General features: G+C 38.3%; 2 protein-coding genes across 2 annotated transcripts; both read left to right on the forward strand.

Annotated features, from left to right (window-relative positions):
* Nucleotides 1–17: 17 nt before the first annotated feature.
* On the forward strand, nucleotides 18–27292 carry LOC137389717 (negative elongation factor D-like). The gene is made up of 15 exons (XM_068075796.1): nucleotides 18–151; nucleotides 3099–3214; nucleotides 3305–3414; nucleotides 4749–4855; nucleotides 5069–5176; nucleotides 6076–6228; nucleotides 6686–6816; nucleotides 7736–7923; nucleotides 9895–10007; nucleotides 10200–10336; nucleotides 13146–13260; nucleotides 14660–14755; nucleotides 24212–24352; nucleotides 25601–25730; nucleotides 27079–27292. The coding sequence occupies exons 1-15, from the start codon at nucleotides 116–118 to the stop codon at nucleotides 27120–27122; spliced, it is 1725 nt and encodes a 574-aa protein (XP_067931897.1). The 5' UTR covers nucleotides 18–115; the 3' UTR covers nucleotides 27123–27292.
* Nucleotides 17049–22670, forward strand: LOC137391467 (uncharacterized). Its single transcript, XM_068077952.1, has 5 exons — nucleotides 17049–17528; nucleotides 17679–19650; nucleotides 20020–20438; nucleotides 20559–21367; nucleotides 22097–22670. The coding sequence occupies exons 1-5, from the start codon at nucleotides 17049–17051 to the stop codon at nucleotides 22638–22640; spliced, it is 4224 nt and encodes a 1407-aa protein (XP_067934053.1). The 3' UTR covers nucleotides 22641–22670.
* Nucleotides 27293–27821: the final 529 nt, after the last annotated feature.

Below are 27821 nucleotides of genomic sequence, written 5' to 3' on the forward strand. Positions count from 1 at the left end.
TTGATATGGCGTTGGCTATGTGACGTAAAAACATGGCGCGTAAATTTGTGTTCCGTTGAAGTTCATCGTTTGGTTGACGTTATTCCCTACATTCCGTGCTTGTATCGTATTAAAAATGGAATACGAAAACATGAGTGACGATGAAAATGAGGTGATATGTTATATTCTTTTACTAACAAGCTTACTGCGTCATTAAACAAGTTGAAAGTTTCATGTATTTTCAGTTTTTATCTGGGCTAGTTGTTTTGTAAGGGACTCGCTACAACGCGGGAAACTAATTCCCGTAAATAAGTTATTTAGTTGTTTAAAATATCATTGGCGTTTGCGGTTCTTTTATGTTACAGTTTAGGTGATATTGAATATATTTTATTGCATTTACTAAACTTTGGCAGATCATTTTTTTCACCACCCTTGATGTTACTAATGATAACAGAGAACTAACGAAGTTTAATGCGACAACGATTAAATGTCGTATTATTTAGCTTCAATTTTGACTCAGAGACATACCCTGCCAACTCTCACGCATTGGGCGTGAGACTCACGCAATCACCCCAAAGAAAAAATGGAAATGCGTGAGATTTTTGCCCCAATTTCCACAATTTCATATATATTATCATTGATACATCAATTGCCCCAAAACCAAATCTCACGCATTGCCCCACTCTTGGGTTGGCAGGTCTGCTCAGAGAACTGTTTTGATTTTGTATCATTAGCATACCTGCCAACTCTCACGCATTGGGCGTGAGACTCACGCAATCACCCCAAAAAAAAATTAAAATGCGTGAGATTTTTGCCCCAACTTCCACAATTTTATATATACTATCATTGATACATCAATTGCCCCAAAACCAAATCTCATGCATTGCCCCACTCTCGGGTTGGCAGGTCTGATCATTAGTGCATTGTCATAGCCGGCAAAAAACTAGCTTGCATTGTAAACGAAACATGATATGGGCATTCAATGCATACAACGCAATAGTGCACGTCAAGAAACCATATATTTAGCCTGACACAGTTTAACAAACTGGAGATTTGTTACAAGTAAAAAAAAGTATTTTGTACATCAAAGTTTTTCAAGTTCAATAATCACAAGTCAAATTGCTGTTCAATTGCTATACGCATAGTTGAAAAGAAATATGCTATCAAGAGAACAGATTCTTGTAGCCTGTGCAACTCTTTTGTATGTCTCTGAACATTTTCAGCTATGGCGCCTTACAGTGCCTCGCGATCCGTGTTCTCAACTCGAGCTGTTAAACTCGAGTTGCTGTTCAAAGAACTCGGCCAGGGTTTTTATGAACTCGAGTTGTGTTACGCAAAACTAACTCAGGTTTGTAAAAAAAGCAAAGTGAGTAATTGGGGTGTCTCATTTACAGAACTGCATTTGCGCATATTATATAAAATTTAATAATTGATTAATAATAATTTAAATATATATATATTTAAATTATATATATTGGCGATATTTGCGCATATTTATTTATATAAATATAAAGAGACAAAAACAATTGTAGAATGTTAAAAGCAAACTAAAAAACAATCTATGCGGAGGTTGGGCCACTTCTTTTTCAAACAAAAAAGAGTTCTCTTTCTAGAACCTGACAAGAAACTGATTGAACACCGAAAATGAACAAACATAGAAATTATGTCAACGTCGTTTAATGATGCACCAAAAAATTTCCATATAAAAAATATAGCTAGAGAAAATGAAATGATGAGTTGTTTAGTATGGCTCCTTGCAGTGTTTCGCGTTCCATGTTTTCAAGTCGAGTTGCTCAACTCGAGTTGCTGTTGAAAGAACTCGGCCTGGATTTTTAATGAACTCGAGTTGTGTAACTTGAGTTGTACAAGTACAGATTTGTACAGAAGAAAAATTATTTACAAACTCGAGTTTGTAAATATAACTCGAGTTGTACAACTCGAGTTGCAAACTCGGGGCACTATAATTCGCCATTAGCTCTAGTCATACAGTACATACATACATAGTTTAATTACTATTAGCTAATGGGGGCCTATTGATGTAGCATTGTTAATATAGCCAGATCTACGGTTATGCTACCGTAATACCAATATATTGCACCTTACTTTTACAAACGCGAGTTTATAAATACAACTTGAGTTACACAACTCGAGTTGAGAACACGGAACGCGAGGCACTGTAAGGCGCCATATTCAGCCACAAGCATTAATTATGATATATTTATTGTACCGGTAAATGAAAAAGGCGCGACTAAAATATAGGTCAATCAATGCGTATTACTATCCTTATTTTCAGCAACCAGATAAACAGTAATAAAACCTTATGTCATTAAAATTGGAACATATTTTGCGCCATTGTTAGCAATTAATTCTATCTATAATCATAAGTGTGTTGCTAAAAATAACAGATAGTCTGTGGCATAGGAGGCAATGAGTCTAATTGTAGTTTTGCAGTGAAATCACAATTGATACAATGAGTATGATGATTGCTAGATTGATTTTAGCACGTATCTTAACCTTGATTTATTAACCTTACATCTCTATTAAAAAGGTTTGTACAAACTTTTCTTCCCACAACCTAGTCATTTGAAAGTGGAAAATCTTAACTAATTTTTATTGTCTGTACCATGTTGCCTGTACACTAGCTGATAATATGTAAATAGATTTTAAAGAACGTCCGTACTAACCAATTTGCACTGTCAGTGATCAGATCAACCAATAATATGTTTTACAGGAACCATTTTTCGCCCACTCTTGTTGGTTATAAGAACACATGACTCGAAGCCATAATTTTTTTCAGTTTGATTTGAATTTTTACAAATTATATATGTTTATGTATCTCTTATATGGCTCATCTGACTGTAAAAAGATTATACAACCGTAAAAGAACTGTTGGGTTCTATTCTTGTGACTCTCACACTTGTTTCTCTTACTATTTTGAGCTATAGTGATTCACCTTTCTACAGGTGACATTTCAGATTACGGTGATGTGTTTGTAGGTAGTTCTTGTCATTTCCATTTTACAGCACTGCAGACAAGTAAAGTGCTTGTTGTGTTGTTAATTTTTATTTTCTTTCAGCTTGTTTATGATGAGGGAGTTCAATGTTTATCCTTAATTTTAGTACAATCATGATGAACATGATGAGCATGACGACGAAGCTACAAGACAAGATTGTATTGACAAGTTTTCTATACCAGACTTTATTATGGAGCCTGATGTGTTCATCACTCTCCAGCGGTCAGTCTCTGGCAGTGTCTTCACTTACTTTACCTTGTTTTATTCTAGTCTTGAAACTCGAGTCGCTTCAAATATGATGTCGTATTGCAGGTACTTTAAAGCAGGAGGTCTGCCTGAACAGGTGGTTGACTTATTGTCCAATCACTATCAAGCGATGGCTCAGACTGCCAACCTGCTTGCTGAATGGCTTATTCTCGCGGGTAGGTTGTTTTTTCTTCTGTAGTTGATAGGTGACTGATGAGACCTTCGCTCATAGCTTGGCTCTGCAGACCTATTTCCTCATTATCACCATCTAGACAAGTTGTTGTTCAAGACCACAATTTTAAAGACAACAAACATGATCTTTCGAGGGTCTGCCAATCTTAGAATCGCCGTGATTTTGCTGGAGCTTTCGCACTGATTCACCAGAGCTATATCAACTGATAGTGTTTAGAAATGGTCATAAATACTGCCAGTCTTTTTACCCATTCGGTTGCAGGTGGTACTTTAATTGGGTCATTGACTTTTAAGATACTGTGCTGAAAGATGTAGCCAGGTGGCACTGCTAGCAAATGAATGTTTTGATATCACCAGAGAGATTCTAGCGGTATCTTTGCACTGCTCCACCCCATTAGTTGTACTACAAATTATACATATTTTTATCATTTAGTTTGAAAGTTATTTTAAATATGTCTATTCCTTGTCAACCTGTTATTGCATCACAATTTTTCATAAAAGAGTTAAATCATTTAAATTTCAAGTTTAATCAGTTGGATCCATCAGGGTGAGGAATTTATATTGCTGCAAACCTAATACATTGTGATAAGTTTTCACTGTCGGTTGTATAAAGTGTCAACACTCTAATGCAATATTTTAGTTTTGTAATCTCTGTATCCCCAAGAAAATTAATAAAAGAGTCGATAGTTTGTTTTTGCAATACCATAGCTTCTTCCCATCTGATGACTATTTCCCTCACAACATGGGTCAGGTACTGTCCAGGTGGTCACGTATGATTTTCTGTATTACTGAATTAGCAGGCTATTTGTTGATTTAAAATGCTTGCCATGCCTTTTGTCAATTTTACAGTTCTCACAGCTTGAAAGTATTTCAAAATTCACTATTTTGTTTTTATTCAAGTTGAAAAATGCCCTTCACTTTTCGCTTGCTAGTTTTAGAAGTTGCTCAAATGTAAATGTTGATGACAGATTATATTGTCCTTGAAAACAGTCCGATTCCTTTACAAGACGTCTGTACTAGAATGGCTATAGCGGTGTTTGCTCACTGTTTTTAGAGCTCCTTGGTTATATTGGTGGGTCCTTTGAGCTCAGGGATGACCGATGATAAAAGGTTTAACTATGGTAGTTGTCAGATATAATTATATAGCTTGCAGTTGAAACCAGGAGTTGCAGTTGCTAGGCAACCTTAACTCTTTATAACGTTTTGTAGTATTTGAACGATAAATGGTTGATTTCCTACCTCAAATTGTTTAAGAACACAGTCTAGATGAGACGCCCATGACAGCTCATCAAGGTAGGCTGTCCTGTTGGTTTTGTAGGCACAGACATTCACACGGTGCAAGAGCTGGTTGAGACCCATCTCAAGGATATGATACTCAAACATTTTGACACCAAAAAGGCAGATGCTATATTTACTGATGGTGAGGTAAGTTCAGCGCTCAATGTATTGCAGACATTTCATTCTTCAATACATCTGAGCATCGTTCACATTTGTTCCAAACATACTTATTTTACTACCTTGAAATGTTTGCGCATGTAGAGCAACAGATAGCACCCAAAACGGCTGTCATGTCGAATGTTTGTTTATAATAAAATAAACAGTGGCATACTGATTAGAGAAAGCATTTATTCTTTGCAGACACCAGAATGGTTGCAAGAAATGATAGAATTCCCAACATGGAGGATGCTATTCTATAAACTGGCTGAGGAGTATCCTGACTGCCTTATGTTAAACTTTACAATCAAGGTTTTTTCTGCTTTGCATCCTTTCTGTGTTTACCTCGATTTTTTGGTTAAAAATGGTTGGAGGATGTTTGGTAGGAGAGGTTTGGGTAGAAAGGTTTTGTAGGAGAGGTTTGGTTGGAGAGGTGTGGTTGGAGAGGTGTGGTTGGAGAGGTGTGGTTGGAGAGGTGTGGTTGGAGAGGTTTGGTTGGAGAGGTGTGGTTGGAGAGGTTTGGTTGGAGAGGTGTGGTTGGAGAGGTGTGGTTGGAGAGGTGTGGTTGGAGAGGTGTGGTTGGAGAGGTGTGGTTGGAGAGGTGTGGTTGGAGAGGTGTGGTTGGAGAGGTGTGGTTGGAGAGGTGTGGTTGGAGAGGTGTGGTTGGAGAGGTGTGGTTGGAGAGGTGTGGTTGGAGAGATGTGGTTGGAGAGGTGTGGTTGGAGAGGTGTGGTTGGAGAGGTGTGGTTGGAGAGGTGTGGTTGGAGAGGTGTGGTTGGAGAGGTGTGGTTGGAGAGGTTTGGTTGGAGAGCCTGTATATGTACCGTATTTTTCGGACTATTTTTCTCAGATGTTTTGAGCCATGCGGCATATTTAGAGGCTGCGGCTATTCTGTGGTTTTTTCTTATACCGCTAGGGTCGCTCTAACCGGAATCTCCGGTTAGGGCGCCTTTAGTGGTGAAAGAAAAAACGAAACAGTGCCTAATGGTACTGTTCTGTTTTAACCTGCCAAGTTGCTGCTGTGTTAAAAAGCACTGGTATGAGTTCTGCGGCCTATACAAAAGGTGCGGCCTATGTCTTGTTTTGTTATTGGTTTTTTTAAATAGAGCAGATGCGGCTTATATAGGGGTGCTGTTAATAGTCTGGAAAATACGGTAAAAGTCAACAGAGGCCTTATCTTCACAAGCTATCTTAGCTCCTCTCTATTACAGCTCATATCTGATGCCGGCTACCAAGGAGAGATCACTTCAGTATCAACTGCTTGTCACCAGCTTGAGGTCTTCTCCAGAGTTCTAAAAACATCTGTCTCTTCTTATCTCAATAACACTGAGTCTTTCCTCAAGGACAAAATGCAAGACTTTGCTGTGAGGACTTATATGGTTTTTATGTGCACTGATTAGTGGTACCCGTCCATAAAATAGGTTTTGGCGCTGTAATGGTCATGCCGTCACGACAGGTTATCGATTCAGCAGCCATTACCATTAGAGATGGCAATGGCAAAAATGTAGCTGTAATAGGGTTGAGCATATTGTGTTGCAGCTAGCTCATCGTGTGTACTATTGTTGTTATTTTTGCCACATTACGGTAAAACTGTATTGTGTCTCCTCCACTCATCACATGACATTGTTACATTGCTCCATCAGTCTACATAATCATATGATCTCATACTGTTCTCTTATCCCCATCCTTTTAGGTTCTGTGTTAGTGTTGCTCTGTAGCAAATATTTATTATCACTGTTGTTATGTAGATATATCTTTCTGTATATTAGTTTTTCTGTCGTACGATTGTGGGTTTGTGTTCATTATTTTTGTGGCTCGCAGAAGATGGTTTGTCATGGAGAGCATACCTACCTCTACACACAAATCCTTCTATACACGCTGAGCCAAGAAAGCAAGGGAGGTCCTAAGGCTAAACGACTCAGTCAGGAGTTGCAACTCCATGCAAAACAGAGGTAGCTGTTGTTCACTGCAAGTAGTTGTTGAAATGATTGGATATTTGTTTTTATTTTGAGAATGAGATTCCTTGTTTATAATACCACACAATCTGATTGCTCAACAATAAGGTAGCGAAGGAGGGTAATGGCGGTGTGATCCAAATAAGTGCCTGCCATGGTAAGTCAAGAATTTCTCACTCATCAAATGGTGATTTTCTCTGTGAGGTGACAGCAGAACTGGTGTCACCAGACAGCAGGTGTAGCTAGAACTGTAAATAAATAATTCTATATCTGGCCACTCAAATATTCGGATATTATATGAACAGAAATTTTTTTGGCTAAACTATATAGTGTTAATTTTTATAGTTAGTGATATAAAATTGTTCTAGCATTTGAGAAACCTTCGGATAACAAGTAAATTCATAATGAGAGACTCTTCTGATTTAGTAGTGTATTTAGTAGTGTACTTTCACTGTTTTGATGAATACACTTTACTAGTATGACAAGCCTCTGAGCCGATGTACCTTCGGAGGGCTAAGCGAAATTAGAATAAACGTATCAGACCCTTTTAAACTGGTCCTTGGGAGGTGAGTCTATGTCAATGATCATATTTTTCATATTGTCTTTATTTGCTACTAACCTTATTTCTAATATCGTGTTTTTTTCTATTCAGAGAGTTGTGAGAGAATAACTCTGAATAACTGTGTAACTGGAATAACTCCGATAGGCATGACTGTCGAAGTAACATGGTGTCAATTTGTTGGTGATTTGTTTCTACTTGCTATCGATATGTTCGATCGTTTTCAACATTCCTGTTGGGCTATAACTTGTGAATTCTACTGCTGTTTTGTATGTTTTCTTGAAGTAAACCATCAAGCTCCATTGTGCGCTTAAAAGTGGCTTTAGAGATATAATCGCAGGACCCTCCCCTTTTTAGAGGTCTCGATGTGACAGCCATAACTTCCTCGGTTATCGGAGGTTCGAAGCATGCCAGAGCTTGTCAGGCAGTGGCTGCCATGATGTCAAAAGGAAGCATAAATCCTGCAGACGTCACAACGCTACACACAGCTTTCACCAGCCCTGACCCACCACCTGTAGAGATGATCCGGAACCCAACCCTGTTAAGTAAGGCAGCTAGTTTACCTCCGCGAATATTTTACATTCCATTGGTTAATGTTACTAAATACTGAAAAGTTATTGAAATTTGCAATGACAATCTACTAGGATTGGTTAGTAAGCTGGCATGTTCTCTAGAAGAAGCTGGTCAACTTTTACAAAGCTATTAGACATACTGAGTGAAAATGTGTTGTTCAAGATAAAACGATTTCATGCATTGCTGAATGCTAACTGTGAACTGCAGAGACTTACATTACATCACTAATGTATTACATTACTAATGTATTACATTACTGATGCATTACATTGCTAATGCATTACACTACTGATGCATTTTATTACTGATGCATTACATTACTGATGCATTAAATTGCTAATGTATTACACTACTGATGCATTTTATTATTGATGCATTACATTACAGATGCATTACACTACTGTTGCATTACATCAATAATGTATTACATCACTAATGTATTACATTACTGATGCATTACATCACTAATGTATTACATCACTAATGTATTACATTACTGATGCATTACATCACTAATGTATTACATCACTAATGCATTACATTACTGATGCATTACATTGCTAATGCATTACATTGCTAATGCATTACACTATGGATGCATGTTATTACTGATACATTACATTCTGGATGCATTACATTACTGTTGCATTACAGTACTGATGCACTGTATTTTCCACGCATTACAACACTTATGCGTTACGTTGCAGATGTATTGCTTTACTTGTTCATTACATGGTTGGCCACTTTGCTTTTGTCATTTTATTTAACACCTTGTAGCAAAACTGGTGAAGGTCTTTGAAAAAATTGGGTGCCATGAACAATTAGGTGTCAAGTTTTTATTGTTAACAAGCTAGCAACTGTATGAAGGCAGTTTGCTCCGTGACCTGAGGTGTGTCATAGACGGGCAACAATGCCAAAGTGTTCAGAGCATATATATACTGTATAATGTATATTCAGATGATATCAATATGCAATCAGATATGGTTGCTTCCTTTTAATTGGTTTTCATTGCCAGGATTTAATTGGTTGCTTCTGTCTCTGTCCAACACACTCTTGTCTTCTGCGAAAAAGTCTGAAAATGGTAGCGCTGCCGCTGCGATAAATTTATTGCTTTTTGATAATAACTGATAGTCTCAAATGACCTTGAACAAGTAATTTCATTGGCCGTTTCTGAAGTCACTGAGGCAGCCATCAAAAGTTGCCGCTCAATCTGAATGGCTCTGAAAAAATGTCCATATTTCACCTTTTTTTGTGGTGCTTTCTAGCTTTAATTCAAACGCCAATGTGAATGTGACCCTAACGCCAGCGAATTTAGTCCTCCCGCTGTATCATTTACCAACAATAATGTCTGCTGATATGTAAAGCCTGGTTCAGACCAATATTTTTGGATAACTTGTGCGAGGTCGCAGGACAGTGCTCCTAGAGCGTTGTCACGCGACCTCGCACGCATGATGCATTGTGGAGGATTTAGTTGCAACATCTTGCAGTTTCCTTGCTATTTGGTTCACATCAATCGCACACCTGCATAAGCTTCCATAGCAGAACGCAGTACCACACACGCCATACATACCACATTACAACCAGCTGCACTTCAATGTATTTCTAGCTAATAATAACTATCGAATCTTTGGTTGCTATGTTATGTAGACTTCCTGTTTGGTTAATGACGTGTTACAAAAGGAAAAGAGGTGATTAGACAGTGATGTATGCTCTTACGTGTAAAAGGTTTCTATACTATGAATGTGATAGAGTGCAGTTTGTATTTTGGCTCCCTATAAAGTTATGACCATGCCATTAGGTTTATCTTACACTGCTTTGTTCAAATCAAATCCCTTCAGGCTTTCTTACAGAGCAATAGTTAAACATCGTATGTGACTATACCGGAGCCGTAAGATATTGCTGAATTCTTTTCGGGAGTTTTACCAAGACTGTATACCTTGTAGATTTATTCATTGATGGACTCTTCATGCCTGGTGTCAAAATCAATCCTGACTATAAAACCAAGTACCTCCATATCTTGGCCTACGCAACTACTGTGGCTGAAACCTATAAAAAGGTTAATAGTTATTACTACATAATTTATTTAATAATCACTTACAATATTTAGTGTTTGTTTTGCAATTACAGGTGCGCTAGTGCCTGGGGCTCATGCTGTGGCAGCGGTTACTAATGAGAATTAGATATGTTGACAGCGCTGTCGGTTAAGCCCGGAAGGAAAGTCATGGGCTTGCTGTTGTTGTTATTGTAGGGTGTTCGTAAAAGCTTTAACAAGGAGGATTTGAATACGACGTTTGCAGCTTTGGAGAAGACACAGAAAATTTGTAGCGAGAATAAAGCTGGTCAGGAGTTGGTTGGAGATCTTCCTGCTATATTCGAGGGCCTAAAGTGAGCTATGCATTGACCTACTGATTTCATGTAAATTGTAACTTGTGGTCACTTTCTTGAGGAAAGACCTATTTGGTTTTCTACAAAGATCATTAGTGTAACATTATTCAATTATAATATTTACTATAATAAGAGCTCTGTCTGTCCGAGGTACAGGAATTAAACCTGGATACTTGGAATCAAAGCCAAGCACACAACCACTGCACCATACAACCACCTTACAGCATCAAAGAATAATTGTGCACATAGTTATTACACACGATGATCTCTCACCCTTGAATGCCAGCATACTAGTATTTAGTATATTTTGATTTTCATTAAGTGCTTGAAAACTGCATTAAATCATCTTTAAAATCATTGTCGTTGAGTTGCTTAGTAGGCCTGTTATTTTAAAAGGAGTTCTGCAATCTATGGAAATCATAATAAGGGAAAGGATTGTTATACCAGTGATTTTGCTGGCAAATATTTTACATTGATGCAGGTACTGTTGTGCCGCCTGCCCCTGATTGCCTCCGCACTAGAGCCAACATTATGGGATTCATTTGGAATAGTTTCGCGTCGCTTTTATCGCAATGGCTCATTTTTAGCATTTAACACATATTTTTGCATTTTCAAAAATTATCAGAAATGCTAAGCCTGCCTTCACAACAATTCAACATCTACTCAAATGTAAATAGATAATGGAAAAGCACTTTAAACGCATGACGGTTTACATATCTATTCATAAATCCCATTTTGTCATTGAGCGTGTACCTACACATTGATGTGTGAGGTTCCACATTGTTTGTCCAATTTCATGCACACCTTCACAGATTTACCCTGTGCCTCCCGCCAGGTGGCTAAAAAGATTTGGTTTTAAAACTCCTCCTGGTTACTGAGAACCAGCCTCTTAAACACGCATAATGTGCTGATTATTGATAAAATAGTATTTTATGTAAATTCTTAAGAAAAAATTGCCAAGCTTGGTTATTCAGTGTAGTCATTCAAAGTATCAGCTATGACATCAATCCAAGCGCTGTCAGGCTTTTAATTTGCAAGAACTGTTAGTCAAGAATCTACAATATGCCTACAATCCTGCCAGTTCAAACAGTTGTAACTATAAAATTGTATCATAGATGTATTTACACAAAATTTTAGTAGATTTTATCAGAAAGTATCGGCATTTTTCTATCATTTGCGACTGTTGTTGATGCTTGAGGTGATTTGATTGCCAGGGTGTTTCCAGATTAAAATCGACAAAACTTGATCGTGGTTAAAACGCAATTTAGCATAGATGAGATAGATGCGATGTAGCATCTATTGATGCTAATAGATGCTACATCGCATCCATTAGCAACAACTAGCAAATAGCATTTAAATTTGCTATATATTTGTGTAAAGCAAGTTTAAATACATTGCATCTAAATTCATTTATAGCAATGCTTTGCTATAAATGCATATAGCAATTAGCAAATGCAAATTTCTTTATATTGCAATAAATGTATTTATAGCAACAGGAAGCAATAGGAATGGTATGCTTCCTGTTTATAGTTTAGCAAGTTACAAATAATTTCATGTATGGCTTCCTAAGCTATAAATAAAATTATTTTGCTTCGGTTTCAGTTGTGACAATGACTGACCATTCGTGTGTGGCGAGTTGAAGCTGCTTGTCACAGACGTTTGACCATTAGCCGATTATCACAATCGTTTAAACATTTATTAGTCTTCCATCTTGTATGTTTTGGCTGACTAATGATTTATTTTTAGCTGGAAACAAATACGGGCAGAAATACTCAGTTTTTACATGCACTGAACACTCATGATTCCATTGGTTAATTCTATAGTTATGTAGCGTCTATCTACAGCTACATAACTTTGTATTGCTGCGCACCTTTATTTTTTTAAACTAATATATTCCTTCAATTAATTTTAATTAATATTAATTCAATAACTAATATACTAACTCATATTTTAAACAATGTCTTTGGCATTTCTTGTTAAAATGGAAGTGCAATCATCGAAGGAAGTTCAATGTATTAGCATGGATTTGATAATATACCCTATGTTCCTGCCATGCTAGACCTCTAGTACATAATATATGTGAATAGGCACTTATCATGGCTACTGATTGGCTTCAATGAAGAAATGAGACTGTCTCAAACCATCTTATTATTTTAAAGATGAATTCGCACAACATTTTAGTAGATTTTATCCTAGAGTATCTGGTATTTTTCTATCATTTGCAATTGTTTGTGATTTTTGAGGTGATCTGACTGCCAGGATGTTGCAAAATTAAAATCAGCAACACCTGAACACGGTAAACACTCAGATTTAAGTGAAAATGCAATTATGACCTCTATAGTTGCACTTCGTCAAAGAGACAGGGCAGAATAGAGGACACATAACATTACAACTTGAACGCAATAGTCGATATTAATAATGAGATAGACTGGTAGCCGCTCAACTAGTGATGTCATCTCGGCTTGTATTTCTCTTCTGAGCGTTTTAACCGCGATCAAGTTCAGTCGATTTTAATCTTGAAACATCCTCAGCAGTCAGATAACCTCAAACATTAAAAACAATCACAAATCATAAATAAATACTGATACTTTCTGATAAAATCTAGTAACATTTTGTGAGTTTATTTTCAATATATGATTGTGGTCACTTACAGTTAATTGTTTGTATTCTTGTTAATGTTTGATTTCCACCTCATAAGCAGAACTTCGTCGATTTGAGGTCAAGTGTCATCCTTTGTTCTAGCAGTTTTTGTAGTCATGAACTAAACTTTTCAGACTTTGTTCACATCAGAAACCTTGATGCTTTGTAGGTACCCAGTAGTGGCCAAAGGTGTGCTCATCTGGGTCACTCATATTGTCACAGAGGCAAAGTACTTTGTGCGTAATACAGACCACAATCCTATTCACCTGATCCTTCTCGATGAGGTAAGCCTGCAAACTTAATTTACTGTCAATTTTACTGTTTTAACCTGCACTTATGTACAATTGTATCAGTCTGACTATATACACTTTCAAAATATATTGCCGACATGTTGAAATACATAGCCATCGTGTTGAGTAATTATTTGTTATGGCTACACACACCGCCACTACTAAAATTTTAATGATGCTTCATGTTGACAAATATACCGGCCAATGAGAATTGGTCTCAGTCATGTGAAGTCCATGGCGTCCAGGCTGGATTATCCATTACTGTGATTGAAATAATGTCAGCATATTTATTATCCAATATGGATCATCAACGATTTGTAATGGCAGTAAAGTGTATGAAGCTATTTGCATCGCAACATTTTTTTCTTAGAGAAATACACTACATCATAAGAATGAAATCTGCCGAATGCAAACATACGCTAAACTCATGAGGTGAACCAAACTACAGAAAAAAATTTGTTGAAATACGCACTGGTTATAATTAGCTGATGTCCTATGACTTTTCGAATTACTGTCTTACATATTGACACTTGGTTTAATCAAATGTGCGCTTTAGTTGTATAATTACTTTCCATATTTCATTTATGTCCTACTTGTTATTCTTTTATCCACTAGTTCAAATACACCTAAACATGTTGCTAGACTTTCTGAAATGCTAGACTTTTATAATAATTAAATACTAAAGTCCAACAAAAGTTAGGGTACAACATGTAAACATGTTGACTGACCTGACGGATTAACTCAAAGGTTTCACAAACAGTTGCAATTCGCGCCAGCAGCCTTCAACTATCTGTTGCAAGTGAGGATATGTTTGTCTATATAGAAATAGTTATTTGAGTTTGTTGACATTGTTCCTTATACATCCTACAGATTGTCAATTCATCCTGTCATGTCCTGAGTCTATGACATGTCCTTGTTAACATTGTTGTTGTTCTTCGAAAACAGATCTTAGTTGATACCAGTCCGCACTGCAAATGAATAGAGTAGAATCGGGATTATGTTTGTTGGACTCAACTATTTAAGCCAATCACAGTTGTTCTCTACCTACATAGACCAATACATTCGTTTCGACACATGTTATGTTTTGTTTGCCAACACATTGGCTACAATGTTTCTGGTCAGTCTGTAGCCAGGCCTTTATAAACATAGTTACAAAATGAAAATTGGTCAGAGTTCTTCAGTGGGAAACAATATATTTATAGCTGATACTAGTTATAAGTTAAACTAGTCTTTCACCAAGTGATTAACTTCACATAACGTTTTATATTAATCTATCAACTCAAACAATTGTCATTAAAACTCACCAGTTGTTAACCTTATGAGCTTCTTCGCCATTAGGAAGTAATATAGATTGTTTAGTTGGCAGCTACTTTATTATTGTTATGTATTGCAGATTTCTAGCTGCCAACACCTACTGCACGGGCAAGTGCAGGCACTGTTGGTGAAACTATTTGAGAGCAGCCATGAGGATGTTGATGTTCTCGTGCAGGTACTTTTTCCTTGCTCGTTGCCACAGTTTTGTCTCTTTTTTATTACTTCACCCTATTCTCCGCCTCCAACTTTGGAACACGAAAAGCAGAAGTAAATTTAAGTGCCTTTTTTGCCTTCCTTTTGACTTATAGAACAAGCAAACCACCAGAGTAGCCTGCCGCAATAACGCTGCTACCAAAACCATCAAAAACTACTTCTAACTTGTTACAAATCTTCTTTATTCTATGACACTAATCAGTGGAGATTCGACAAATCCTCTCTTATATTGTATGTTAAGTCCATAGTGATGTATCATATATTCGTTCTTGCACCACCGTTATCTATAACCGTTATTGTTTAAATCCTCCTATTACTTTTAAAGGAACATCCAATTTATCCGAATACTGTCAAGTGATAAACTATGGCAGGTGGTTATAATCTAGTGATAAAAGCTGCTGCAATTATATTACGTTAGTCTAATAAATATAAATACCCAGACAATTAAGATACTAAACTTTTATATCCAGTTAAATACAATGGTCGAGAGAGTAGTGTAAAGTTTGCAAAACACGAAATCTACAAAAATAAACTAGTTCTTAGGATGTATACGTACAGCACTTATTATCGCTTGCCATAAAAAATGACTGTAGAACAACTTGATTGACCTGTTTACAAAGACAATAAAACAGCTGCCTTTTCTCACGAGTCGCCAAACATTTAATGAGTTTTCCAGGCCTTTACACTTGCCATGGTGGTCGTTCAATAAACATTTTTTACTCATTTCACCTATAAACTGTCATCAGACATTATTTCGAAAGAACTACACAAAAGACTGTCTGACACCTGGCTCGATCAAGTCAGTTGCGTGTGTGCCATTGACAAGCAAACATTATTCTAACGATATTACGGACAAGAAACTTATATGTATATTCTGGAGTATGGCAGAGGTATGTTTTGTGTTTACTTGTCTTTTATCTAATATTTTTGGTTATAACATTTGATATCACGTAATTTACGTAACATTTTCTGATTCAGACAGCAATTTTGCTTTAAAGATTGTGAATCAATTTGTTTTTTAAAAACCTTTCAGGTTTCACGGTCGGTTGGAAATAAAGTCACAGTCAACAAAGATCTAACCACCGTTGTACTTTGGGAAGTACTCTAAATACAAATATACACACACGCATGATAAATAACTTCTAAAGTTCAAAGAACTTTATAGTGAAACCTTGAGCATACAACATACTGAGGTGTTCACATCATACAATTCTATGGAGCCTAAGTGCTAATCTACGGTCAATAACCTTCATAGAAACTCATCACGGAAGTTATCGAAATACGGAGCCTAAGTGCTATTTATGGACGATAACCCTCATTCAAAGCCACGGAAGTTATTGAATTCAATACTAAGCCTCAAACAAAACGTCTCGAAGTCTGAAGATTGAGTTTTGCTACACAACTGGTGACAATCGACGAACCGAGTTTGCGTTATAAATGCGGACATCATCTGTCAACAAATCAAGGATAAGGAACAGACAGTTGATATAGATTTGGTTACGCAATACTTCACTCACGTTAATCATCAGCACTGCAAGACATCATAACACTTCGAGGTCGAAAGCCTGTCGCTTAGAAAGACTAACCCACACAACAAACATTGCTCGTCACTGTTCACAAATAACAAGCCAAGCAAAAGTGATACCTATTAGATACCTATTAGCCATCAAGCCGCATATCAGATAGTCAGCAACGAGGAAGTCATCACATTGCATCAGTCAGCTAAGTATACGTACTGTGTTGAAAGGTTTGCTTACTCAATCTAACTGACATTTCCTTGCTCAACCTAGTGTGCGCTATAAACACTATTATAGTAAAGTAAATTTGGAGTTGTCACACATTTTGGATTTTTCTTTTGCAAACAGTTGTTATCATAATTTTGTTTAAAAATCAAACTGTGTTGTAAAACTGAACCGCGATCGAGCCAATTTAGCCAGACAGCTTTAGTGGTTTAAATAATTGTACTCATATTAAGATTGTAGCAACAATAAGGGTAAAAAGGCCTAAACAAAATTAATAGCAATTAACAGTGATTTAAATTGGTCACCATGGAAAGCGAAAGCCTTGAGCTAAATTCAAATTCCGATTTGAGCGAAAGTAGAGTAGAGGAAGAGCAGCTACAGTTAGATGAGGTAACTGAATCAAACAACCCTAGAACACAACGAGCGCTCGCAAGGAGTCAAAAACTGACTGAGCGCACTATTTTACAACTAGGCAGTGATTTTATCAATGAAATAAGTAGACAGTCTGAGAGTATGATAGATTTCCTAGACAAGTTCACACAAGCTGTTGAAAATGCCACCCATGTCATTGATCTACCTGCTGTTGATGCCTTTGTTCAGAACCTTGATTTGAAAGTCAAAGATATAGGCAATTTATATAATAAAATTATTGAAACAAATAAAAATGAGAAGAACCCCACCCATGAACAACTCTTAAATGAATTTCAAGCGGATGTCAAGTCATTCAAAACCCAGATCGAGGAACAGTGCCAAGAAGAGAGTGAAATCCTAGCTGAAGAGAAGGCACTTGAAGATGCTAAAAGGAGAATGGAAGAAGAAATGCGAGCTTACACAGTGAAAAGACAAAATCTCCTGAGAAGGATGGAATCATCATCAGTAAGGGTAAGTCGTTTGAGCAGTCCAAGTATCAGGGCTACAGCATCTTCAACTCCTAACACCGACAGATACGAATCGTCCTCAGCACCAAGCGCAATCGATAGCATCAACCTGAGGGTAGCGCAAGCCGAGCAATCACAAGCTCAACAACCACAAGCCGAGCAATCACAAGCTCAACAACCACAAGCTGAGCAATCGCAAGCTCAACAACCACAAGCTGAGCAACCACAAGCTCAACAACCACAAGCCGAACAACCACAAACTGAGGAACCGCAAGTTGGAATTGGCACCCGCCACATCCTCAAAGCCTTCACCGACAACCTAGCAGAATCGTTCAACGCCAAAATGAACTCATCGACAGCTAGTGTGTCGAAGCCAAACAGGAAGTCTGTTGAACCGAGCATCTTTTCTGGCGATACCCTCGAGTTTGCAGATTGGGAGGTAGATATGGATGCCTTCGTTTTCGAGGAAGGACTAACAGACAGGGAGGCCCTGCGATACCTGAAGAAATTTGTTGCAGGCGAAGCAAAAAAGGCCATAATCGGTTTATTGACATACAGTAGCGATAACTCCTATCAGGAAGCTCGTGAAAAACTGCGAGATCGATACAGTATGGAAGGCGGCATCGCAAGGATACTGTTGAAGAAGCTGGAAAACTGGCCAAACATACGCTCCGGAGACGGAAAGAAGATGAGAGAGTTCGGCGACTTCTTGGATCAAGTCAGAAGAAGCATGAGCTCCACAGAAGGCCTACAGATCCTCAACACTGAGCTATACAACGAACGCATTTGCCAAAAGCTACCCGACAGTGCCAAGTTCTCTTGGACGCAGAGAGTATGTAGAGCTAAGCGAATGAGGACAGGAAATTTGTCATTTTCTGATTTCACAGAGTTTGTTCTCGAGCAAGCGGACTGCTACATGAGCAACATCATGGCATCACAGAGTAAGGATCAAAAGCATGATCAGCCTAAAAGTAAGGGCAGATATGAAGAGAGGACAAACAGAAGGGCTGCATCATACCAAACTGAACGAACAAGAAGAGAACCATTTTGCTACTTCTGCAACGGCAACGACAAAGGACACTACACAAGGGATTGCAGAAAACTGGCCGAGAAATCACTAAAGGAAAGAAAAGACTTTGTACACAGGAAGGGATTGTGCTTCTCTTGTCTGAACGGTAAACATAGATCAAGTATCTGTAACCGCAAGCAGACATGTTCTAACTGCCATAGAATGCACCCGACTATGTTACATGATCCCGACTGGAAGCCCACAGAAAAATCGGACTCACAACGAAATTCCAGCCAACAACCTACTACCAGCAACCAAGGCAAAGAACAAACAAAAACTAAGACATGCAATTCAACTGGAGTCTACGGACAATCTAGCTTCAGTATGATGGTACCAGTATACGTATCCGCTGGAAACAATGAAAAACTAGTGTATGCCCTCCTCGATACATTGTCCGACATCACCTTCATTGACAAGCAAACCGCAATGGAGATTGGAGCAAGTGGCATCCCCGACACCCTAAACCTAGAAACCATGAACGCCATAAGCCGATCATCCACATTGAGGTATGAAAAACTGCAAATCAGAGGATACCTAACCGATGAAATCTCAACAATTGACGCAGTTGAACGACCAGAAATAAAGTGCCACTCAGACAACATACCGACAGATGAGAAGTGCCGCAAGATACCACATTTAAGATCCCTTGCAAGGCATCTCCCACCAAAGCTGGACATCCCGATCGGACTGATGATAGGTAAAGACAGTCCAGAAATCATCACACCACTCCTGACAAAAAGAGGAGAAGCTGGGGAGACATCAGCTTGTAAGACGATGTTTGGATGGACACTATGCGGGGGTAAACTCAAAACCAAACTGGCAACAAGTTTTAAGACGGACGCCACACTCTTTCCCATAGTGGAACAAGACTTTGAAGACCCTGGAGGTAAGCCCCTGTCACAACAAGACATGCAATTTCTTAAAATCCTTGACGAAGGAATTCACCAAGATCCGGACGGGAGCTACGTCATGCCTCTGCCCTTCAAGTCATCATCAACGCCAATACTGCCAAACAACAGGCATCAAGCAGAGCAGAGACTCGGACTGCTCAAAAACAAACTCTTGAAGGACTCAGCATATGAAGCAGACTATCGAAAATTTATGAACACACTATTCGAAAAGGGATTTGCGGAGGAAGTCCCAGTCTCAGAGATGGTAAGAGAAGATGGTAAGTGCTGGTATATACCACACTTTGGAGTGCTTCATCCAAAGAAAAGGAAATTACGTGTGGTCTTCGACGGGAGTGCAAAATACGCCAACACGTGCCTCAACCATCACCTTCTCACTGGCCCAGATCAGCTCAATGACTTACTTGGTATCTTATGCAGATTTCGCACAGGGAAGGTCGCAGTAACGTGTGATGTAGAATCCATGTTTTATAATTTTCGGGTAAGTCAAAATCATAGGAACTTCCTAAGATTCGTATGGTATAGCGATGACTTATCAACAGTGAAAACCTTTCGCATGAGAGTCCATATATTTGGCGCAACCTCTTCGCCTGGGGTAGCCACCTTTGGTCTGAGGCGTCTGGCTGAAGACAACATAGAAATATCTAAAAGTGCGGCAGAATTCCTCAAAGACAACTTTTACGTGGACGACGGAATATTCAGCGTGGATGACATCAGAACTGCCAAAGACCTGGTGAATTCAGCGAGGGAAATTTGCTCTAAAGGCAACCTTCGCCTACACAAGTATGTCAGTAATGAGCCCGCAGCTCTTGCCGATTTGCCAGAATCCGAGAAAGAGACGGAAGCTATCTCATTCAACAGCATCATGCCGACACAAAGAACACTTGGAGTTAGTTGGTGTCTACAGAGTGACCAGCTCTGCTTCACCAGCAATATCGACGCAAGACCACTCTCAAGACGCGGTATTCTCTCAACCGTAGCCCAGGTATATGATCCGATTGGTCTGGTTTCACCCTTTACCCTAATGGGAAAGAATGTGCTACAAGATGTCTGTCGCAAAGGACTTGACTGGGATGAACAGATCGATCTAGATACTACTTCGTCATGGGAAGCCTGGACGCGACAACTCGCCACTATTCATGATATTAGAGTTGACCGCTGCATAAAGCCAAAGGATTTTGGAACTATCAAACGAGCCGAACTTCATCACTTTGCGGACGCGAGTGAAGATGGTTATGGCGCATGCTCATACATCCGTCTTATCGATACCACAGATCGCATCCACTGCGCACTTGTCCTCTCAAAGGCTAGAGTGGCCCCCCTGAACCGAACGACCATACCTCGTATGGAGCTTCAAGGTGCGGTGCTAGCTACCAAGCTCCAAGGGAAACTGCATGAGGAACTGAGGATGCCAATAGACGGAGTGTTCTTCTGGACAGACAGCATGATCGTACTGGGCTATATCAGAAATGAAACATCAAGATTTTCTCCATTTGTAGCAAACAGAGCAGCCCAAATTAGACACAGAACAAAGCCGGCACAATGGAACCACGTTCCTGGAATAGTCAATCCAGCTGATATGGCCTCCAGAGGCGCAACCATACATCAACTGACAAACTCTCACTGGTTTTCAGGCCCAAACTTCCTATGGAAGGAAAATCTTGACGACATCTTGCTCAATCAACCTACGCGCTTCAATGTTCCTGCATCAGATCCAGAACTGAGGAAAACTATTAGGGTAGATATGAACCAGGTTACCTACCCCATCAAAGTCGAAAACTTCTCAAAGTGGGACAAGCTCATCAGGGCAACAGCACAACTACGTGCAGTCGCTAAACGAGCCAAGGACAAGCTGAAGCCAATCTGGAAACTTGAAAAAATGTCTAGAGAACATTCTCAAGATGCAGAGGCTCTTCTCATCAGGCTTGATCAACAAAAGTACTTCCATTCAGAAATACTGGACATCCAAGCACACGGAAAGGTAAGCAAGGGAAGTTGTCTCAGACAGCTGTCACCATACTTAGACGATCTAGGAATCCTAAGGATAGGCAGTAGAGCAAAATCCTCAACTATTCTCACAGACAAAGAGCTTCGACCCGCAATCATACATAAGCGCAGTCACCTAGCCACAGTACTGATCAGACACTTCCACGAGAAGGTCCACCATCAAGGGAGGATCTTTACACAGTCTGCAATCAGACAATCGGGTTTCTACATTATAGGTGCACAAGGCCTCATCAAATTATTACTCAGAACCTGCGTAGGCTGCAAACGCCTAAGAGGTGCCCCCTTGCGTCAACAGATGGGATCCTTACCCAAAGAAAGAGTGGAACATAGCCCTCCATTCACCCATGTAGGGGTAGATACATTTGGACACTTCCTCGTCAAAGAAGGCAGGAAGGAGATGAAGCGCTGGTGTATCATCTTTACCTGTATGTATTCCAGAGCGATCCACATCGAAGTCGCAAGTGACTTATCCACAGAGAGTTTCCTACAAGCGCTAAGGTGTCTTGAAAGCATACGAGGACCTGTAGTTACAATTTTCTCCGATAACGGAACCAATTTCATGGGTTCTAAGACTATGCTTCAATCAAGAATAACTTTCAAGACAAACACTCCCGGTGCTAGCCACCAGGGCGGCGTATGGGAACGGGGAATAAGAATGATTAGGAATGTATTCAACCAAATGAAAGGCAGGTTTTCCGCGAGGATGGACACCGCCGGACTACGGACCGCCATGTACGAAATCTGCAGCATAATCAATGGGAAACCACTGACCTGTTCAAATCTGAACAATCCCGATGAAGGAGTTATAACCCCACATCATCTGATCACCATGAAGCCTGTGTCAGTACCTACACATCAGGAGATAGGTGAAGTGCCAGACGGCGAGGTATACGGAAAAAACATGTTTGAAAAGACGCAACGTTTCGCCGATGAGTTCTGGCGCCACTGGCAGGACTACCTGACAAAGGTAGAGACCCGACAAAAATGGAGAAATCCATGCCAAAACCTTAAGGTGGGAGACGTTGTCGCAGTTGTTGATGAAAACACTTGGCGTAGTCAGTGGAAGGTGGGAGCCGTCGACTCCGTGAACACAGGTAGAGATGGGTTGGTCAGATCCGCTACTGTCAGAATCTCAAACCCAGAACAGATAACGCGTTCCGGCAAGCGGAAAGGGGAACCTAACATGCTTTACAGACCCATACAGAAACTACTGCTATTGGTCAGCGTAAACTCCAAGTACTAACGTGCAGTGTTCTTAACCAAACGTATGTTATTCTCTTCCTGCATAAATATTATCATAGTAGTACCAAATATCAATTATTTAGGTATACACGAATACACTCAGTACAATTACATTATACTAGATTTAGATTTGTTAACTTCAGTTAGAACTAGTAAATTTTTTAGAAAAATTTAGGTGGGAGAGTGTAAAGTTTGCAAAACACGAAATCTACAAAAATAAACTAGTTCTTAGGATGTATACGTACAGCACTTATTATCGCTTGCCATAAAAAATGACTGTAGAACAACTTGATTGACCTGTTTACAAAGACAATAAAACAGCTGCCTTTTCTCACGAGTCGCCAAACATTTAATGAGTTTTCCAGGCCTTTACACTTGCCATGGTGGTCGTTCAATAAACATTTTTTACTCATTTCACCTATAAACTGTCATCAGACATTATTTCGAAAGAACTACACAAAAGACTGTCTGACACCTGGCTCGATCAAGTCAGTTGCGTGTGTGCCATTGACAAGCAAACATTATTCTAACGATATTACGGACAAGAAACTTATATGTATATTCTGGAGTATGGCAGAGGTATGTTTTGTGTTTACTTGTCTTTTATCTAATATTTTTGGTTATAACATTTGATATCACGTAATTTACGTAACATTTTCTGATTCAGACAGCAATTTTGCTTTAAAGATTGTGAATCAATTTGTTTTTTAAAAACCTTTCAGGTTTCACGGTCGGTTGGAAATAAAGTCACAGTCAACAAAGATCTAACCACCGTTGTACTTTGGGAAGTACTCTAAATACAAATATACACACACGCATGATAAATAACTTCTAAAGTTCAAAGAACTTTATAAGTAGGTTATGTATAATACAGATAACTCAACTCATGAAATAGGCTAATAGTGATAAATAATTATTGAACAGCTACCTGCAGCTAATGTCAATCACAGTTCATGTTTAGGTCTGCAGTTATAGTGCAACATATGCCCATGTGCTGTTGAATACATGAGAACTTTATAAACAACTCCCTTAGGGTTTTGTGTATGTATTTACCCTTGCTGGTAGCAGACTATAGTCGTTATTGTACAGCTCACTCTAGATCTCTCGGAAAATTCTTGATTGTAAAATAATAAAGTTTACTCTAGATTTCATTGGGATTTTAATATGAGTGATCAACCTGATGTAATATCTGACATCCCTTTTTATGGTTTGAATGTGTGAGCAAACGATCCCTGTATTGTCTGTAACCCTTTGAAATAAACTTTATGGTTCAATTTAATAAAACTTATTCAAAAAAACTTTCAACATTTCACATCGTAAATATTAAGCATCTGAAGACAATGTAGGACACTTCGCACTCTTATATCTACAGTATGTGATGCTTATAATTTTCTATTATGAAGACAGTGTATAAGATGTATTCCCAAAAATACTGCCATATCACAAATTCTCATGAAACTCGCTTCTAATCTCCAGTAATGCGCCTCACGGAGAAACAATTTCTTTTTGTTTGACCTGATACAGTATCTGTTCATGAGCTGACTTAGCCTACAAGTTGACCGTCTGTTACAGTTGGATCTGAAAAAGACGCTGCTCGATAGAATGGTGCACTTGGTAAGCAGGGGGTATGTGTTGCCTATCTGCACTTACATAAAGAACTGCTTTCAGAGGCAGACGTGTGATATTTCACTCATACGCCATTACGTCACAGAGGTAAGTCTGTCACAGAGGTAAGTCTGTCACAGAGGTAAGTCTGTCACAGAGGTAAGTCTGTCACAGAGGTAAGTCTGTCACAGAGGTAAGTCTATCACAGAGGTAAGTCTGTCACAGAGGTAAGTCTGTCACAGCATTGTTTATTTTAGTATGTTCAGCCTTTTTGCAATTGTTTTTATATTTTTGCTTTGTATACTTTGAGTTCTACACCCTTTGTTGGTCTCTCAACTATCTGGGTGTTGTGAAGTTATATTTCTCTTCTTGGACTTGTGGTATTCATAATGGTATAATGGTTATTGCTTGCAAAGTTATTATGTATTAACAGTTTTATGTTTCCAAGCTAGATGTCTTGTTGCATCTGTTGTATTCGGTTGCACTTGGCTAAAACTTTGCTTACAGAAAGCATGCATTTGTAACCTCACTGCATCACCTTGAGCTCAACCTATCAATAATCAATCAATAATAATATAAATGTAGTATGAATACCATCAGAGGCTATGAAGTTACCTTCCTGTTGAAAAAAAGCTCATTATCTAGGGTGAACTCAAGTTATGACAGATTGTATTTTGTTCTTTTGGAAAAAAAACTTTGTTGGTTTATTTACACAAGTGTAAACTACTAGCTGCTTCTGAAAATCACCTTAAGTGAAAAAGGTCACTAAAGGAACATATTTATTTAAAACAATTATGTTATTCCTTATAGTGCTCATGCATATAGCTAGACTTGCATTTGATACCAAGTAAAAAAAATCATTGTTAAGTGCCTGCTTAAAACTTCATTGAGTCTAATTACAAAATATTAACGCGGTAAAACAAGTTTAGTACACTTAGTTTTGGAGTTACATAAAAGTATTTAACTACTAAAAACATTAATCTAACTGATAATGAACCTATTGTGATGATCTAAGATCATAAAGTTTTGGTTCACAGCTGTAGTCAGCCATTTGGTATGCACGAAAGTAAAATATCCATAAAGCTAAACATAGATATCGTAATACAAGGGTGCACAGGTTTTGTTAATAACAAATATACCATACTGTGAAACCATTAGTGTGAAATATACGTACCAAAATTGAAATTAGAATTGGATTGAAGTTTGGACTGTTGATTAAGTAAATATTGGTATAGAGTGCAATCACAAAATATATTGAATTTGGTACAGTGATACCCGCGTAACGCTTGTCCATACGGACTAATGATATAGTCATATAGTTTTCTTGCAATCGTCCAACAAGTTATTCTTTTATAGGTTCTTGATATAATAGCGCCTCCTTACACACAGGAGTTTGTGGATGTTATGTACCCACTAGTTAACTGCAGTGACATCACAAGCACCTTACGTAACGATACATCTACAGATGCTGCATCACACTTCCTCAGTAAGTTGCTTATTAACAGCTGGAATTTTACTACCAGCGACAGACCAGCAGTTCTATCGTGCTACTTTATATAAGTGGAAAAAATGAGGGATGGTAGTTCATAGGTGATGGGCATTTTAGCTACTGAATAGTCTCATATATCTTTAGCAATATGAAATATATCATACAGTGTTATCTGATTAGATATTGGGATGAATGTTCCTATTGAGTCATGTATGATTTGGTCATGGAGCACTCCATAGCATCTTTTCTTTACTCATTATGAAAGGAAATCAGTCAGCCATGCTATCGTATCATCGCCTGTTTAACGTTTGTGTTGTTATTCGTGCCTGGGAACTGTGTTGCTCTTAAGATAGCATCTTTTTGTAGCCAGAGGTTTGCTAATTACATCGTACCTTTTATTATCCAGAAGTCAATTAACCCTGTCTTACCTTTTCATCGTTATATTCGTGGCTGCTTGGTTTCTTTTACAAAAGCCTGTTTGTAGCGTGATGCAAGGGTTTGCACAGTTGCAGCCGGCGATGTTGCTTTATATATGTATCATTGGGGTCCTATATGCTATCATGTTGGTGTACGTGTTTATTGTTTGTTGGCACACAGAGGCATAATGCTGTGGTTCCGCATTTTAACAGCCCGCGGTATTCAATATTGCCAGCCCACTCTTTGATAGTTTCATTACTGAAACGTTTTAAAATGGAAGCCTATTCTATGGAAGAATGTTTGTCATATTAGTGCAGTAGACTGTCAGATGGTATACAAAATATTTTATATTATATCACCATATAGCTTAATTCTTTGCGATTGATATTTACGTAACAAAACATTTGTTAACTGCTGTGTAAAAGAATCTATTTCAAAGAATTTTCTGGTGTAAGTTGATCTCCGCAAGTTAAATATCTGTTCACAAGATTTGTCATCAAATAAGTCTATGTGTGACTTTTTATTGGCAAAAATAAGATCCTTACTAGGGGAAGAAAATCCTACTATTAGGGTTTGTGAGTATTAGGAGAGAATGAACGCTTTAATACTCCTTCCTCTCTGCTCTTTGGTGTTGTTGGATGTGTAGGAGTTGTCTTCACCAAGCCAACAACACTTTCATCCACCCACGTGAAGTCTTAAATTAAAATATGAAACATTTTTTATGCATCAGATATAATTATAGCCAAAAATTTGTTGAAAGCTCTTTGTTTACCCCAAACCAGTTTGTTAATGAATCGAATGAATTAATGTATGTAATTTACATATATATACATGTTGCGCTACTGTATACATGTAATCGCTTGTATGTAAACACTACTGTATGTATACACACACTTGTAAGAAACTCATAATATCTTAATCTTTGTAGGTCACTGTCAGAAGAACTACAGCCTCGATAAAGGATACTCATAGAATAGTGTGAATGTATTTATTTCTATATCATATTGCGTATACATAAAGAGATAAAATCTTTGATGCATTCCTGTATCCTTGTTTGTTTGCGCATCTTATGTATGTCAATCCTGGCCTTTCAGCTGTGCCCAAGGTGCCAGTCACTAAAATGTAAAGTTTAATGTCAAATCTATGACACAGACTAAATTCCTAATAATCACTACGATTCATAATATTCTAATAATCACCAAGATGCTTCATCGTCTGCTATGATTGCTTGAAATGATAAGCAAGTAAAAATGTGATTACCTTCAAGGCACATTGTGTTATTATTAAAGGTCTACTCTTCATTTCTGTTTACCAAAAGCAGACAACTGCTTTTAGTTAGTTGCAGTTCTTGCTTTACAATATTGGTAATAATATTCTGCATCCAAGGTTATGTTCTAAGTTATTCAGTTTCACCTTACATACCATGAGAAACATATTGCAAGCGCAAACTCCATTACTCTTAATCATCTAGAGCATAACACTATCTACAAGGACATCGAAACATTGCCCTCAGCTAGCGCAACAAAATCGTATTCTCATAAATGCTTCTATCGAAGCATTGAATCAAGTAGACCACGGTTATGTAATGGCTACATGGTATTTGAACTAGTTTATTCTTGGTGACAGGAGTGATTTGCAGGATACAAGTGCGTATATTTACTTATTAGAGTA

The sequence above is a fragment of the Watersipora subatra genome, chromosome 3, assembly GCF_963576615.1.
Source record: "Watersipora subatra chromosome 3, tzWatSuba1.1, whole genome shotgun sequence".
Taxonomy (NCBI): domain Eukaryota; kingdom Metazoa; phylum Bryozoa; class Gymnolaemata; order Cheilostomatida; family Watersiporidae; genus Watersipora; species Watersipora subatra.